This window comes from Acartia tonsa, chromosome 3 (assembly GCF_053477335.1).
Source record: "Acartia tonsa isolate MP-2025a chromosome 3, ASM5347733v1, whole genome shotgun sequence".
In the NCBI taxonomy this organism is placed as follows: domain Eukaryota; kingdom Metazoa; phylum Arthropoda; class Copepoda; order Calanoida; family Acartiidae; genus Acartia; species Acartia tonsa.
In genome coordinates, this window is record NC_137262.1 from 28,422,938 (window position 1) to 28,437,513 (window position 14,576).

Consider the following 14,576-nt stretch of genomic DNA (forward strand, 5'->3'; position numbering starts at 1 on the left):
TAATACTGTATTTTTATGCAAAAGCGAATGCGACACTAAAGCGCATTTGTTTTAAAATGCCGCCAACTGTTACAAGGTCCTATAATATAAGACGACATTGAACATATTGAATAAGGAAAGAAGGCTTTTTTTATGAAACTGTATTGCTATTCTATTTAACGAATATACTATTTCGTCTGACATTTATACATTAAATGTCAGGTAGACTATTAGGCGTTTTATGAAAATTCTTTAAAACATATCAGTTAACTTCTTTTCAACAAGTTTAGGTCCTAAAATTGAAAATATTGCCTTTCTATGGAACATATTACATAATTTTTTAGATTTGATTTTGTCTTGCTTCAATTCTTTTATACAGCATATTTTTTATATAATTCTTTTATGTTCTGAAATCACTCAACTTGGTATTAGTATTTTCACAAAAATCTAGGAACCTTATAATCTTATACAACTTTTTTTTCAAAATTGTCCTAAGACTACTATTAGATTACTAATCAATGCATCACATTGCAATATTATTTCTAGTATTGATTCTAAAATATAGGATCTTTAAATGTGTAGCTGTTGTTGTTGCCGTAGGCGTAGCCATGGCCGTAGTCGTAGTCGTAGCCGTAGCCGTAGCCGAAGCCGTCGCCACTGTCAGTGCTGCCAATAAAACATGGAATTTTCAACGATTTTACAGCAGTGCAATGCCAGCTATCCTAGAATTATGGATCTCTATAATCTTCTATGGCCTACCCTAAAAATAAAATTATTTTTAACAAAGAAATAGAATTATTATGCCTAATTTCTGAAGATTTTTATACAATATTACGCGTAGCCAATTTGATTTAAAGATCGCTATTAGGTTAGTGGCTGTACCTCTGGCAACTAAAGCCAAAACACGAATGAAATGTAATTCAAAATTGGAAGATTTTATACAATTAAAATAACAAACACTCCGACGTTTTCCTTAAGCAATGTCCACTCCGACGTTTGTCCCACTCCTACGATTTTTACTCCTGCGTTAGTCCACTCCTACGTTTGTCGTAGGACCCAAAAACTCCTTTTATATGTAGTGAAAATAATTTTCGGTGCTTTCCTTCCAAGTTCATTTCAAGTACTGAACCCTGATCTAACCTAAATCTGCAAGCATAATGCATGCGATGCTCTAACCCTATGGGGCTACCCAATATAACCTAACTTAACCTTACCAAAAGGAATAAAACAAACAAACGAAAAAATAACACCCTCCTTATCTTTAATTTATTACAGATTTAGGGAGAAGAGGTTCGACTAAACAATTTGAAGGATTTCGTCAATTTTCTATTCTATTTGTTTGAAACATCGATAAAAAAAAATACGGAAATCTTAAATTTACAATTAAAAATAAATAAAACTCATTCAACCTTATCTTATCTTTTAAATATTCATAGTTTGGCCAGTTTTGTTGCAAGGACAGTCATTCAAAATTTCAAAAATGATAACAACTCATATTATGCTGTGTTTGACGGCTTTTGGCTTGTCTGATGCTGCATATTTTCACAACTTAACTATTGCCGGAGTTGATGATGAAGTTTGGATTGTTGGGCCTCCTTGGCTGCAAGATTATTTAGAGGTACAAATACAATCCTTATACTAAAGTAACAGGATGTCTGTGTGTGTGTGTTTGTGTGTCTGTACCGAAGGATCTCGCTAACTGCTGAACCGATCGGGTTCTCCTTAACAGGGTACCTTCTCATAGTTCCCAGAAAGGTTTTTAACTATTTTGGGGAAGGGTACCACCACCCTCCCAAGATAAATCACAATAAATCGAAATTTTTTCTCTCGAATAGAGACTCCTACATAACATTGCAACGTATCGTAGAATATTTATAGAGACTCCTTCAAAACATTGCAAGGTATAGTATTATTTTTTTAAACCAAACATTTAAAGTGTCACTAGAGGCCTCTAGGGGCGTAGCAGCTAGTCCTTATAATAAAGTAACAGGATGTTTGTCTGTGTGTGTGTCTGTCTGTTTGTCTGTACCGAAGTATCTCGCTAACCGCTGAACCGATCGGGTTATCCTTAACAGGGTAGATTCTCATAGGTCCCGGGAATGTTTATAAATATTTTGGGGGAGGGTACCACCACCCTCCCAAGAGAAATCACAATTTTTTAAAAACTATAGAGACTCATACTTAACATAGCTAGGTATCGTAGAAACTTGAAAACCATAGATAGGTATCGTATTGTTTAAAAAAAAAAAAAAAAAAAACATTTAAAGTACATTCTATTGGTGTAGCCGCTAGTATTAAAGTAAAAGACTGACAACGAAAAAAGGATAAGATTGTATAAAAACAAGGGTGACAACATCCATAAAAGCGAAGCACTGAAACGGTAGAACAAACGAACATTAACACTTGTACAGTATCATAACTGATTATTCAGAATATAAAAGTTTACAGTCGAGTCGAAACCAAGTTGTAAGTAAATTTGTTAAAAACTGCTTAAATACAGGATAATGTTTAAGGACATAATTACGTGTTTAGCACTTGATTATAGAGATATTTGCTTTGCTTATAACATTTTACTTTGTTGTCCTATGAATCAGTATTCAAAAAATCAGATCAATCGGATTATTTTATCACATAAAAATTTGTTGTTAAAAAAGTTAAAAATCATCATGTTTTAAATGGACGTACGGAAATTTTGGTAAAGATCATAGAGTTGCTGCTACGTACCTAACTACTACAGGAATCACCGTGCAAAGTTTAAAATCGATAGGACAATTCTAACATGCCTAAATTAAAAAAAAAACTATCCGTTCCAAAACATCCGCTCGTCGTCGGGAAGGTGATAGGTTCGAATCTCGGTCCGACACCGCGTCATAACTAAAGACGTTAAAAATGGTTCCTACTGCTGCTATGTCAGATGCGCGACATAAATAGTTAGAGTAGAGGGGAATGCCTTGGCCCAAAACAGGCGCAACTCGTTACCATGCACAGTTGGGACTTCTCAGACAAAGGTCGTGCATCACAGAGAGTTGGTTGTCTGTTGGATGTTACTTAACATAATATCCTTGGGTGTTTTGACTGAGAAGGGTGCGTACCAGTCATCCTTAGTTATCCTGGATTGCTGGACCAGAACCTGGACAGTACATCAAGTCGATAAGGTCCTTGACTGCAATCCCGTCTGTACGAGGTAATCATAGGTAATCCGTTCCAAAACAAGATAATGAAGATGATTAAACCCCCTTAACAGATTATGACGTCATACGATAGAATAGCAAATGAGAGGCCAGTATACACTGTAATTGACCAATGGTAAAATTTATGCTGGTCTCTCATTTGTTATTTCATCGTATGACGTCATCTGTTGAGGGACTTTAATCATATTCCAAGATAATAGCAAACAAAACAAAATCACAGTTACTAAACTTCGAATAAGAATTAACAAAAAGGTATATTCTATTTTTTTAAATAAAAAGAAAATGTGGGGGAAACCCCCCTACCCCCTGGGCAGGGGCGTCCAAGCTTTTTTTTGGGGGGGGGTAAAATGGCGCGCGAAGCGCGCTGAAATTTTTTTTACCCCCCCCAAAATTTTTACCCCGGGGGTAAAATTTGATTGGGGGGGGTAATTACCCCCCCTAAAGTCTGTTGGGGGGGGTAAATACTCCCCCCAAATCTGTTAGGGGGGGGGTAATTACCCCCCCCAAACTAATTTACCCCGGGGGTAAAATTTTTGGGGGGGGTAATTTAATTATGTAAAAAAAGCACCTACCTAATCTATTAAGTTAATAAGTACCATCCTATAACATAAAGTAGTAAGTAAGGTTTATTTGACTATAGCTTCAGATTTCATTACTTTTAATACTGAGTTCTCCTTTTTAGGAAAGCTTCACATACAGGGTGGGGAAAAACCCAGGGTTTTTTCAAAAAGCCCAGCCCAACCCAACCCAAAAACCCTTAAAAACTCGACCCAAAAACCCTTAAAAACCCAGGGTTTTAAGGTTTTTTTTTGGGGTTTTATTGAAAAACCCTGGGTGGGTTTTTTTGGGTGGGTTTTTTGTATGCCCACCCTGTTCACATAGATCCCATGATGGTTCCACACTATTATAGGTCAATCCTTTGAGTGGTTTTAGGCTATTTTTCTCCTCCCTTTTTACCCTTTAGAAAACACGAGTTCTTAGATGCTAAGGGCGCCACTACTATTCAAATATATAGTAGTATCTCATTCTTTAGAACATAAAAATACAATAATTAACTCAAAAACCAATGAACCAATATGATTATACTTTAAAGTGAAGCGTCTTATAGGTCCTGGTAAGTTTTATAACTAGTTTTGAGACACCCTGACATCCTCCCAAAAGAAATCGCCTATAGAAATTCTTTTTCATTATTTAATGAAATATTTAATTTAGTTAGGTATCTATTTGGAATCTTCAGTGCTTTACAATTACATCATAGATCCCCGGGATGGTTTTAGCCCTTATAAAGGCCCAAGCAAATAAAACATGATCAAACTATTAAATTTTTTGTTATCATGGTTAAGAACTGTTTTAACTGGTTGGACTATATTGGGGTATAGTCCCTTTTGTGGCAACGCTCTTTAATCGTTGGAGGTGCCTACGGCACCCCCAAGGTAGGGGTAATTTTTTTTTGGGGGGGGTATTGTTCACAAAATTTTGGGGGTGCCAAATGGCCCATTACCCCCCCCCCCCCCCCCTTGGACGCCTATGCCCCTGGGGCAGAGGTCGCCATTAGTATTAATTTTAAAAAATACGATTTTTCTATGATCTAAGATACAGTTACTTTATTATTCTGTTACACTATTTTTTTATAGGTTTTTGATGGTGGGTTTACATTACGTGGTGGTGGATCCTTACATTTTGCTAGAAAGGCTGCAGATAATTTTTCTGATCCAGATATTTATTATCAGGTTTATTCCTATATAAAAGTAAGAGTATGACTACCTCTGTGTCTGTAGCTAAAGATCTAGCTAAAAAAAAATTTCATTTTAAAACTAAGATTTAAAGGGTAGGATCAATTGCAATCCCTCCCCCCACACCTTACCTCAAGTGCTCTTCAAGGTATGTAAATTGTATGGGCAAGGGCAGTGATTTTCATTGGTTCACCCCTCAGCCCCAGACTTATTTTAAAAGATATATCCTATTACATATAGTAGTAAGGTTTTTTTTGTCTATTGCTTAAGATTTTAATAAATATATACCGTATAATGATTCAGTTCTCATTTTAATTAAACTGTTTTTAACCTATTTTTAAAACGTATATAAAAAATATTCTATGACACCAGTAAAATCAGACTGCAGAGCCTAAATTTGAATTAAGTCCCCAATAAACTTTTTTGGGGGGATTTAAATATTAATTTTTACTGTTGCCGTGGTCATTTTGACCCAAGCAAAAGGTCTTTTTTTTATTTGGGTAAAATTCGTAGCTTTTAGAGTGTTTTGCTTCATAAATATTGTATTCTGGTATAGAGTAAAATTAGGCCTTATGATTTTACTATAAAAATTTACTAAAAAGGTAAATCTTTACAATATACCAATGAATTAACATTGACATGTTTGTGTTCGTTCACCTATTTTAAACACATAAAAATTGGCTGTAAAGGGTTAAATTTGATGACAAGATGACATGATGTCAACAAATGTTTATGCAATACAACAAAATTATTTTTGACACATATACAAATATGATATAAAATAAGATTATTCAAACTTATTTTTTAAAGTATTTTTAGAAAGTATGTATCTTTTAGGTGTATAGTTTTCATTCTTTTCATTTTAATTAAATAAAAATTATTTAACTACATTGTAAATAAGTCACTTTGTGAAAACACTCTTTCGGAAATTATGAATAGTTGAAATGAAACAAGGAATCTTATTGGTTTAACTTTAGCATTATGTGTTTTATTGTATTATGTTAAATTTTTTACTGAAATTGATTGTTTTAGAAAAAAAATTATTTCCATCGAACAGAGTAGAGTTTTTTTTATTATTGTATTGATATAAACTGAATCATATAAAATTGTTCTGTAAGAAACAATTTAACCCCAAACTAAAAGTTGCTTTTGCTTCCGTCAAAATGATTACAGCAACATATAAAATTAATTTTCAAATCCCCCCAAAAAAGTTTATTGGGGACTTAATTCAAATTTGGGCTCTGCAGTCTGATTCTACTGGTGTCATAGTATATTTTTGATATATGATTAAAAAATAGGTTAAAAACAGTTTAAAGCTTTGTATAGGCCACGGGTTTTAGGCATTTTAAGACATTTTTTAGATTTAAGACTTTGGATTGTTTTAGGCTATTTTCTCGCCCTTTCTTAACATATTGAATACAGAGCACCAAGATACTAAGGGTGCAGTCGCTAGAATATCATGAAACAAACAAATCTTAAATATTTTAGTTCAACCTAAGAGGAAGATTCTTTGAATACACAGTTGATTTGAGCAGGCAACAGGTTTTTAGTAGCGAAGCTAATCTATAATTTAAAATGTTCGTCTGTCCGTCCGAATGTCCGTCTGAAACTCTTTAGTGGAAACGTGATTTTCTCGGCACCTATTCAAGATAAACGCCATTTCCCATTCTTTATATTTTCACCAAGTTTCATTAAGATATGACAATTAAATGGGGTGCTAGATCAATTCCTAGATTTTTAAATTTTCATAATTTTCTCGACTTCTATTCAAGATAGACGGTTGAAATTTTCAGGGATTAAATAAGTTCCAATTCTGAATACTTCTATAAAGTTGCATTGATTGGGGTGCTAGTTTATCATTAAGGTTAAAATTTTACTTCAAACTTTTAAGTTTAAATATCTTTGAAAGTCAATTTTTGTTCCGTGAACTTGAATTCAATCAGGCTAAATGTGATTTCAAAACCATACTTTTTACAGGGTTGAGTGTGGTTGCAATGCTGCAGGATATTTCACTGACATGCCAGGTTTGTCTTATTTTCAACCTAAAATTTAGTACGTTGTTACGTTATAGGAACATGCTGTTTTAGACCCAACCAAAGATATTGAGACCTTTAAAGTAAAGGGGAATGCTTTGGTCCAAAATTAACTTGCACAATCAGAACTTTTAGGCAAAATTAGTGCAATATAGTTATAGCATGGAGAGAAATTCCACAAATATCTAGATATTCATACCCATTACTATCTTAGTTATCAGCTTTAAAATAGGGCAAAATTATTCAATTTGTTTAAATTTTATTAGATAATTTTGTGTAATGTTCTTTAAGGTGCTGGAGGAGGGGACAGTGGTGATTGGTATTGTGATGCTAATTTTATTAACAGCCAATGGTAAACGGATAAATAATGATAAATAGAGATAATAAGCATGAAAGCTACTCTATAATTCACTTAGAATGTCTATTGGTACGTCAGTCTTTCAGTCTGTAATGCTAAGGGGGGAAATGTATTTACTCAACTTCATTCATTCCTAATTTCTTATATTATTGAGTCCTCCTGTCTCTTTTTTTCATTCCTTCCTTATTACCATTGAACACTAGCTTGATGATTTACTTTGCTCGTTTGTCAATCTATATTTTTTTCTGCTTCACTACTTATGGATGTTGTCACCCTTGTTTCCTATATTTTGATATCTCTTGAACTCAACAAATGTTTACCATTTTTCTAGATTTTCGTCTAGTGAAATGAGTTTGCAAGGAATTAAATGGGACAGGGAAAAATTATATACCTTTTAAAACAGGAACCCAAACCAAATTTTATAGGCTAAATTAATTTTAGGTGCCCAGAGATGGATACCCTAGAATCCAACAAGTATGCTATTTCCTCAGCCCTTCATAACTGCGAGAGTAAGAATGGATTTATTATTACATGGATCTTACTAAAGTTTCATTGTACTCTAATAATGTGAAACACACACCAGGCTAAAATAACAATATCCCCAATCCGCCCCCTTTACCAAATCCCCCTCCATATTACTGGATATGAATGAACTGACCAATAATCGAGTTTCATGTTGGCATGTAAATTGACAATTTTCCCTCTGTCATTATATCCACATATATTCTACATCCATTCTAGTAAGTGACCTTATTACTCTTATAGATAAGAAAACAGTGCACATCTCTTGCTAAAAATGCTCTGTTTTGAGTTTAAAGATTGGGGATATCTAAGCTTCTAAAACATCTAATGTAAGCAAATGAACATAAGCTAGTTTTAAACTATTAATAACATTCCGTTCAGGAAATTTATAATTAGTTCATCAAAGTTAACTGAACTAAAGAAACATATTAAGAAGACCAAACAATTTTTATATGCTATGATAAAAAGAGTAATAATGTCAATACTATTTAGAAGTTAATGAAACTTGGGTAGACTGCGATAGAATTGGATGTTCTACTAATTCCTTTCTTAGTGATAAGACCCTACTTGGTCCTGGCGAAGAGTAAGTAATTTACTAGTTGAATAGATAGATAGATAAACTCTAGACATAATTGGTTCCTCTAATGATTGAACACCCTACTTGGTCCTCGGGAAGAGTAATTTGATAGATAGACAGATAGCTGGCAGATTGATACAATAAACTGAAAATTGATTATTTCTTATTTGTGTCACACCCTTTTATTTCGTCCTTGGAAATAATCAGTGGCATAAAGATAAACAGATATGCAGGCAATTCCATTTCATTTGTAAAATCCATATTCCAATTTAAAATAAGGTAGATTATTATCCAAACCAAACTACCGTATCCCAAACGGCCACCACATTCCATTCTAATAAATCACAGCTTCAAACAATTTAGACATCTAAATATAGAGTAGCTTCCTTCTAAATATCACAATAAAATTTTTTTATTTATGATACAATCAGCATAATTTTCTTCTAAACACACAAATCAGCATATTTTTTACATTTTAGAACTCTCAAATGACATTCATTATTTCTACAATTGTTTTACTTACAAAATTTCATTATAACTACAATAATAACTACATATATAACTACAAGGTAACTACATTTATAACTACATTTCTATATATACAAACAAATTCCAATAGAAACACATAATAAACACCAGTTAAGTCACATTTAATTTAATGCAGTGTAAATAACTGCAATCATATCTCCAAGGGTTTTTTTTACTCCCTTATCAGATAACACAAACAGCTGCTTGGGTAAATCCTCTAACGTGACTAATGGTCATAATTGAGGTGTCAAGTCGCAATTATTTACTTATGACTGACTTTATGTTCTATTTTGCATTATGATTAATTGTAAATGTTTTTTCTTCTATAAACTTACATAAACGTTGTCATATGTATAATAATTGAATTTGAAATATACATACAATAGAAATTTAGTGAGGTAAAATATTTAGTTAGACACTTTGATTGATAGGAAGATTAACAAACAAAAACCACCCCTAGTTTGTGATAGACAGGAAGAAGATTAACAGTCATATTATACCCTCCAATTATAAATATTACCAATATAGCTAAATTTGTTTCAGATTCACCATAAACACTGAGAGACCCTTTAGAATTTCTCACTATCAAGATGTGGGCGAAGCCATGGTTTTCCTAAGTCAGGTACAATGATAATTTTGTATATCCCACTTGATGATAAACAGGTGTACTACTTTTAAAGTTAAAAATTATTGGTTTGAAAGTTTAGACACTAGTTTGAACCAGTTAATAAAGATTTAACAAAAATAATTTAAAGTTTAGAACCTAACAGTTCAATGTGGACAACAATTTCGAAGAGATTTTTGTATTGTTCCTGTTGAGACTTAAAATTATATTTATAAGTATGCCAATTCCTTCTGAGTCATTTATGCTACTAAAATCCGCCCATCCAAGCATTATACAGATGGCATCGCCACACAGACAGACACAAACACTTACAGAGTATCTTAACTTCTGATATTCAGAAAATTTCAGCCTTTGTCATTTTTGTGCTGTATCAAAATTTTTGTTCAGGACGGCTATGATTATGATAATTATTTTATGATATGTGAACATGATCCTGATTATCACAGAGCTATGGGTGATATCTATACCAGTATGGTCTTCACTGCTTCTTTGTGGGGTACGTATAATATTTCATAGTTACTCTATCAAATAATTTTCCCGTCTGTCAGACAGCAACGCTATGGGGAAAATGTTATTTTCTCGACAGCTATATAAGATAGAAAGCTAAAAATTTTGGTAATTATTCTCTGTACCAATGAGCATTTAGCATATAATTTACCAAGTTGACTCTGCTTAAAAACATAAACATTTATTTTCATAAAAGATTCGTGATTTTCTATGAATTATTGCATTTTCTCTTTTTTTCTTCATATGACAACTGAACATCTGTTCTGTAACTCAATTTCTCTGTTTGTCAATCCATGACTTTGTGTGTGCTAATTATGGATGTTGCCATCCTTATATTACTTATCAAAATTACTTTTCCAACAAGAACAATACTATTAGGTGGAGGTGATATAGACATGAGCTGGCTGGATGGAGCCACAGGATGTAAAGAAGAATGTAACTTGGCCAACAATTATGTCACCTTCTCTGATTTTCTTATCAAAACCTCACCTTAAAATTATTACTGACAAGGTTGTTATGATCTAAATGAAATAAAATACAAATAAAACTCTTTTTGCTTTCAAAAATACTAATTTGTCTCAAAACCAAACTTTTAATGTTTTCTTTAATGTAATCTTTTTTGGGAGTACCATTTGTAAAGTAGTAAAGTTTTTCTATATATACTTCTTATGCTTCCTTTCCCCCTATGCCCAGAAAAATGGCCTAAAACCTGTAAATTGTCAGTGACATGTTAACAAATAAATGTCAATACCCCTAGTTAAGCCTTTTTCGATATATCTTTCAACAATCATTCAACTCTTTTGGAAAACAAAATAAAAGTTTACTTTTAAGTTTCCAAAGTATTTAATAATTGCAGCAAAACTTAAGTATAGTTATTGGGTACAATAAACTATTTCATAATAGTAAATCATGCAGGCTATACAATTATACAAGGATGGTATAGTTATAAGGTGGATCAGAATAAACTATTTTATAATAGTAAATCATGCAGGCTATACAATTATACAAGGATGGTATAGTTATAAGGTAGCTCAGAATAAACTATTTTATAATAGTAAATCATGCAGGCTATACACTTATACAAGGATAGTATAGTTATAAGGTAGCTCAGAATAAACTATTTCATAATAGTAAATAATGCAGGCTATACAATTATACAAGGATGCTAATGTTAATTATAAGGTAACTCAGAATAAAAGTAGTTTCTCTATATACACAGATAATAACAAGGATGACAACATTCATAAATGCAAATCATACGGCAAGTAAAACACATCTAACATATAGACTTCATAAAATAGACTCTTCAATGATAGGATAATTACATTAACTAATAAGTTTTCTCTAGAAATCTAAAAGATTGATTTTGTTTTAAATGGACAAATGGTAATGATTATAAAGTTGCTACGCTTTCTATATCTTAATAAATGTTATAGGAATTTGCAGGTAAAGTTTTAAAAAGATAGGAAGATTCAGACAAGCCGGAAAATGCAGGTATAGGAAATACAAGCAATGCTGTGCCATGATAATGATATTACGACCTGGAATAAACACAGAACAGTTTTCTGAAAATAGTAATAATACAATGGATATAGAATTCGTGGATATTGTGAAAGGGGAATTTTTGTGGTTAATTCAAGTTGCTAATATAGTCCTTAGATATTGATCAAAACGTTTATCCATGGTCAGGGGAGGCAATGGGTAAAGTCCTTAGGGAGTGATAAATTCACTGAGTGAAAAAGTCTTTGATACTTCCCAGCTATATATTGAAATATATTTCGGTGGACATTGCACCCTCATCAGTCTAAATGACATAAATCATATTAATTTAATTTACATATTAAAAGATAGGTAAAAATAAAGAAATTTGTAGAACTATAAAGGCAGAAAATGTTGCTAAAAAAAGAAGAAAATAATATGATCAACCTTGAGTTTAGTTGGATGTTAAAAGTAAACTGGAAGGGATTTTTTTAGCAAGAGACAATGTCAGCAGGGGGGGGGGGGTGTTTAAAATACATTGATATACATAAATTTTAATATTTAACATTTTTATATGAAAAAAAAACTATTTTATTTTTTTTATTAAATTATCATTCAAAATTAAAGCTTACCTTTATAGATGAAGTATTTAGAATTAGGTTATGCTGCATAGATACTGTAGAATAAAATTAGTATTTAGAAGTCAAGGGAGTATCATTATATTTTTAGCCAGCGAGGAAAAACATTTCATCAGGGTATGCAAGATTCTTACACAATATTCCTGTATTCTATATCCATTATAATTCTATTTCATATTGTCACCCTTATTAGATGTTAATAGCATTATTAACGTAGTGTATTGGTAGCTAATAACATAAGTGGATGCAGTTTCCGAGATTTGCTGACCATTTTCTCCAATACTCTTCAATATTTTTGCTTGGTTTTGTCAGAATATTTATTCCGATTCTTGCAAGTTTGTAAAATGTAATAAGAAAATTGCCGCATTAGAATTCATTACTTACTCAAAATTATAGTATACACTATTTTTTTTAAAGCAAAGATTTTCTAAAATTAGTGTCTATATAATTATACGTCTATCTGTACAGTATGAGGGTTAGCTCTTTTTTTGTGAATTTAAGCATGTTAGAATTGTCCCATCGATTGATGGATACTGTTACAGTTGTACGATTTAGTAATCGATACCAGACAAATCGTCCATTAAAAAATGGAGATTTTTTACGGCAACGTTTTGTATGATATAATTATCATATTAATTTTATTTGAAATCTTAAAATTTTAGATAACAAGATACAATATTTTAGGCGAAGCATTTATATAATCAATCCTAAAAAGTAAATATGTCCTTTAACAGAATCCAGTATTTAAGCACTTTTAAGCAAGTTAATATACGATTTTGTTTATATCTTTGAATAAATATTCTGCTTATTAAGTTTTGACACTCTACAAGTGTTTATTTTCTTTTGTTCTACGATTTCGGAGCTTCCGTTTAATGTATGTTGTCATCCTTGTTCCATTAATACTCACTGAACACAGAAAATACTATGTAACAACCTTCAATCATAATATAAAAATAACTGGATGTCTATCTGTTTTGTCTGAGGCAAAGAATCTAGCTATTTAACCACTGGACCGATAGTGTACGGTAAAGTTTATTATAGGTCTAGGGAAGGCTTATAACTATTTTTGGGCATGGTACCTTTGCCCACAAGAGTAAAATTGCCCCTAGATAAAAATAACCCCCTCAAAATTGAAGGGTCGTCTTGATCTACAGAAACATAAAATATTTCTTTACTCATTTGTAAACCTATCATTTAATAGGCTATAAACATATCTGCTGAGTGAGCGTATCCTATCCAAGTAGATAGGTATGCCTAAATTATTTGTAAATCTACTTAGAATTAACTTACTTTTGTTTTTAATAGCATAAATGCAATTTGCATGGATAAACATATATTTCAACGAAAAAAAATCATCCAAATAAAAGAAAATTCCGTGAAAACCCGAGTTTTCTGAAGTTTTAGCTGCAGTTGATGTTTTACTGCGAAAAGGAAAGCATTATAATGTAATAATAAGTTCGATAGAACTATGTGTATAAAAATTAACTTTATTCATAGGTGAATAGCACTTTTTGTTATTTTTGACAAATTAAGTGATAAAAATGAATCATGTTTTATGAAGATCTAAAAATTAGGTAATTATAATGTATTATTCAGCAAAGGAGTAGAGAGCACTTCCCATTTCGTTATTTGAGGATGTGTAGACACCCCTCTAAAAGACCTTCCAATGGCCTATAGTACTATTTAGTAAAGACTAATATATAAAAGGGATTGTGTTTGTAAACAAACCAATTCACAAACTGCGTTAGAACAAATATAACAGTTAGGGAGTTGAATCCATTTTTATAGAAGCAGAAAAATAATCTATGATTATGGTTTGGACCCTCTAAAACTGTAATCTACCCTTCCACTTTCCCCTCTCTTGGTGAAGATATCTTCAACGCCGATACGATTTTTGAAATATAAGATTCCACTTTTGTCTCTCTTGTTGAAGATATCTTCACCAAGAGAGGCAAAAGTGGAATCTTAAATTTCAAATATCGTATCGGCGTTGAAGATATCTTCACCAAGAGAGGGGAAAGTGGAATCTTACATTTCAAAAATCGTATCGGCGTTGAAGATATCTTCACCAAGAGAAGGGAAAGTAAAATCTTACATTTCAAAAATCGTATCGGCGTTGAAGATATCTTCACCAAGAGAGGGGAAAGTGGAAAGGTAGATTACAGTTTTAGAGGGTCCAAACCATAATCATAGATTATATTTCTGCTTCTATAAAAATGGATTCAACTCCCTAACTGTATAAGCTGGTGTTAAGAAATGTTTATAGTAGCGAAGCTACTCTTTAAATCAATATAATAATCCGTCCGTCTGTCTGTGAGAAACGTGATTTTCTTGGCTGCTAATCAAGATAGACAACTAAAATTTAAAAATCAGCAACCATCGAATAATTTACTTGGTTCCTCAGTC

At 32.2% G+C, this 14,576-nt stretch overlaps 1 protein-coding gene across 1 annotated transcript; it reads left to right on the top strand.

Moving 5' to 3' along the window:
* The first annotated feature begins 1,418 nt into the window (after positions 1-1,418).
* LOC145315184 (uncharacterized) lies at positions 1,419-10,607 on the top strand. Its single transcript, XM_080155225.1, has 10 exons — positions 1,419-1,597; positions 4,805-4,900; positions 6,392-6,438; positions 6,881-6,927; positions 7,228-7,288; positions 7,736-7,803; positions 8,309-8,399; positions 9,465-9,543; positions 9,934-10,042; positions 10,432-10,607. The coding sequence occupies exons 1-10, from the start codon at positions 1,460-1,462 to the stop codon at positions 10,545-10,547; spliced, it is 852 nt and encodes a 283-aa protein (XP_080011351.1). The 5' UTR covers positions 1,419-1,459; the 3' UTR covers positions 10,548-10,607.
* Positions 10,608-14,576: the final 3,969 nt, after the last annotated feature.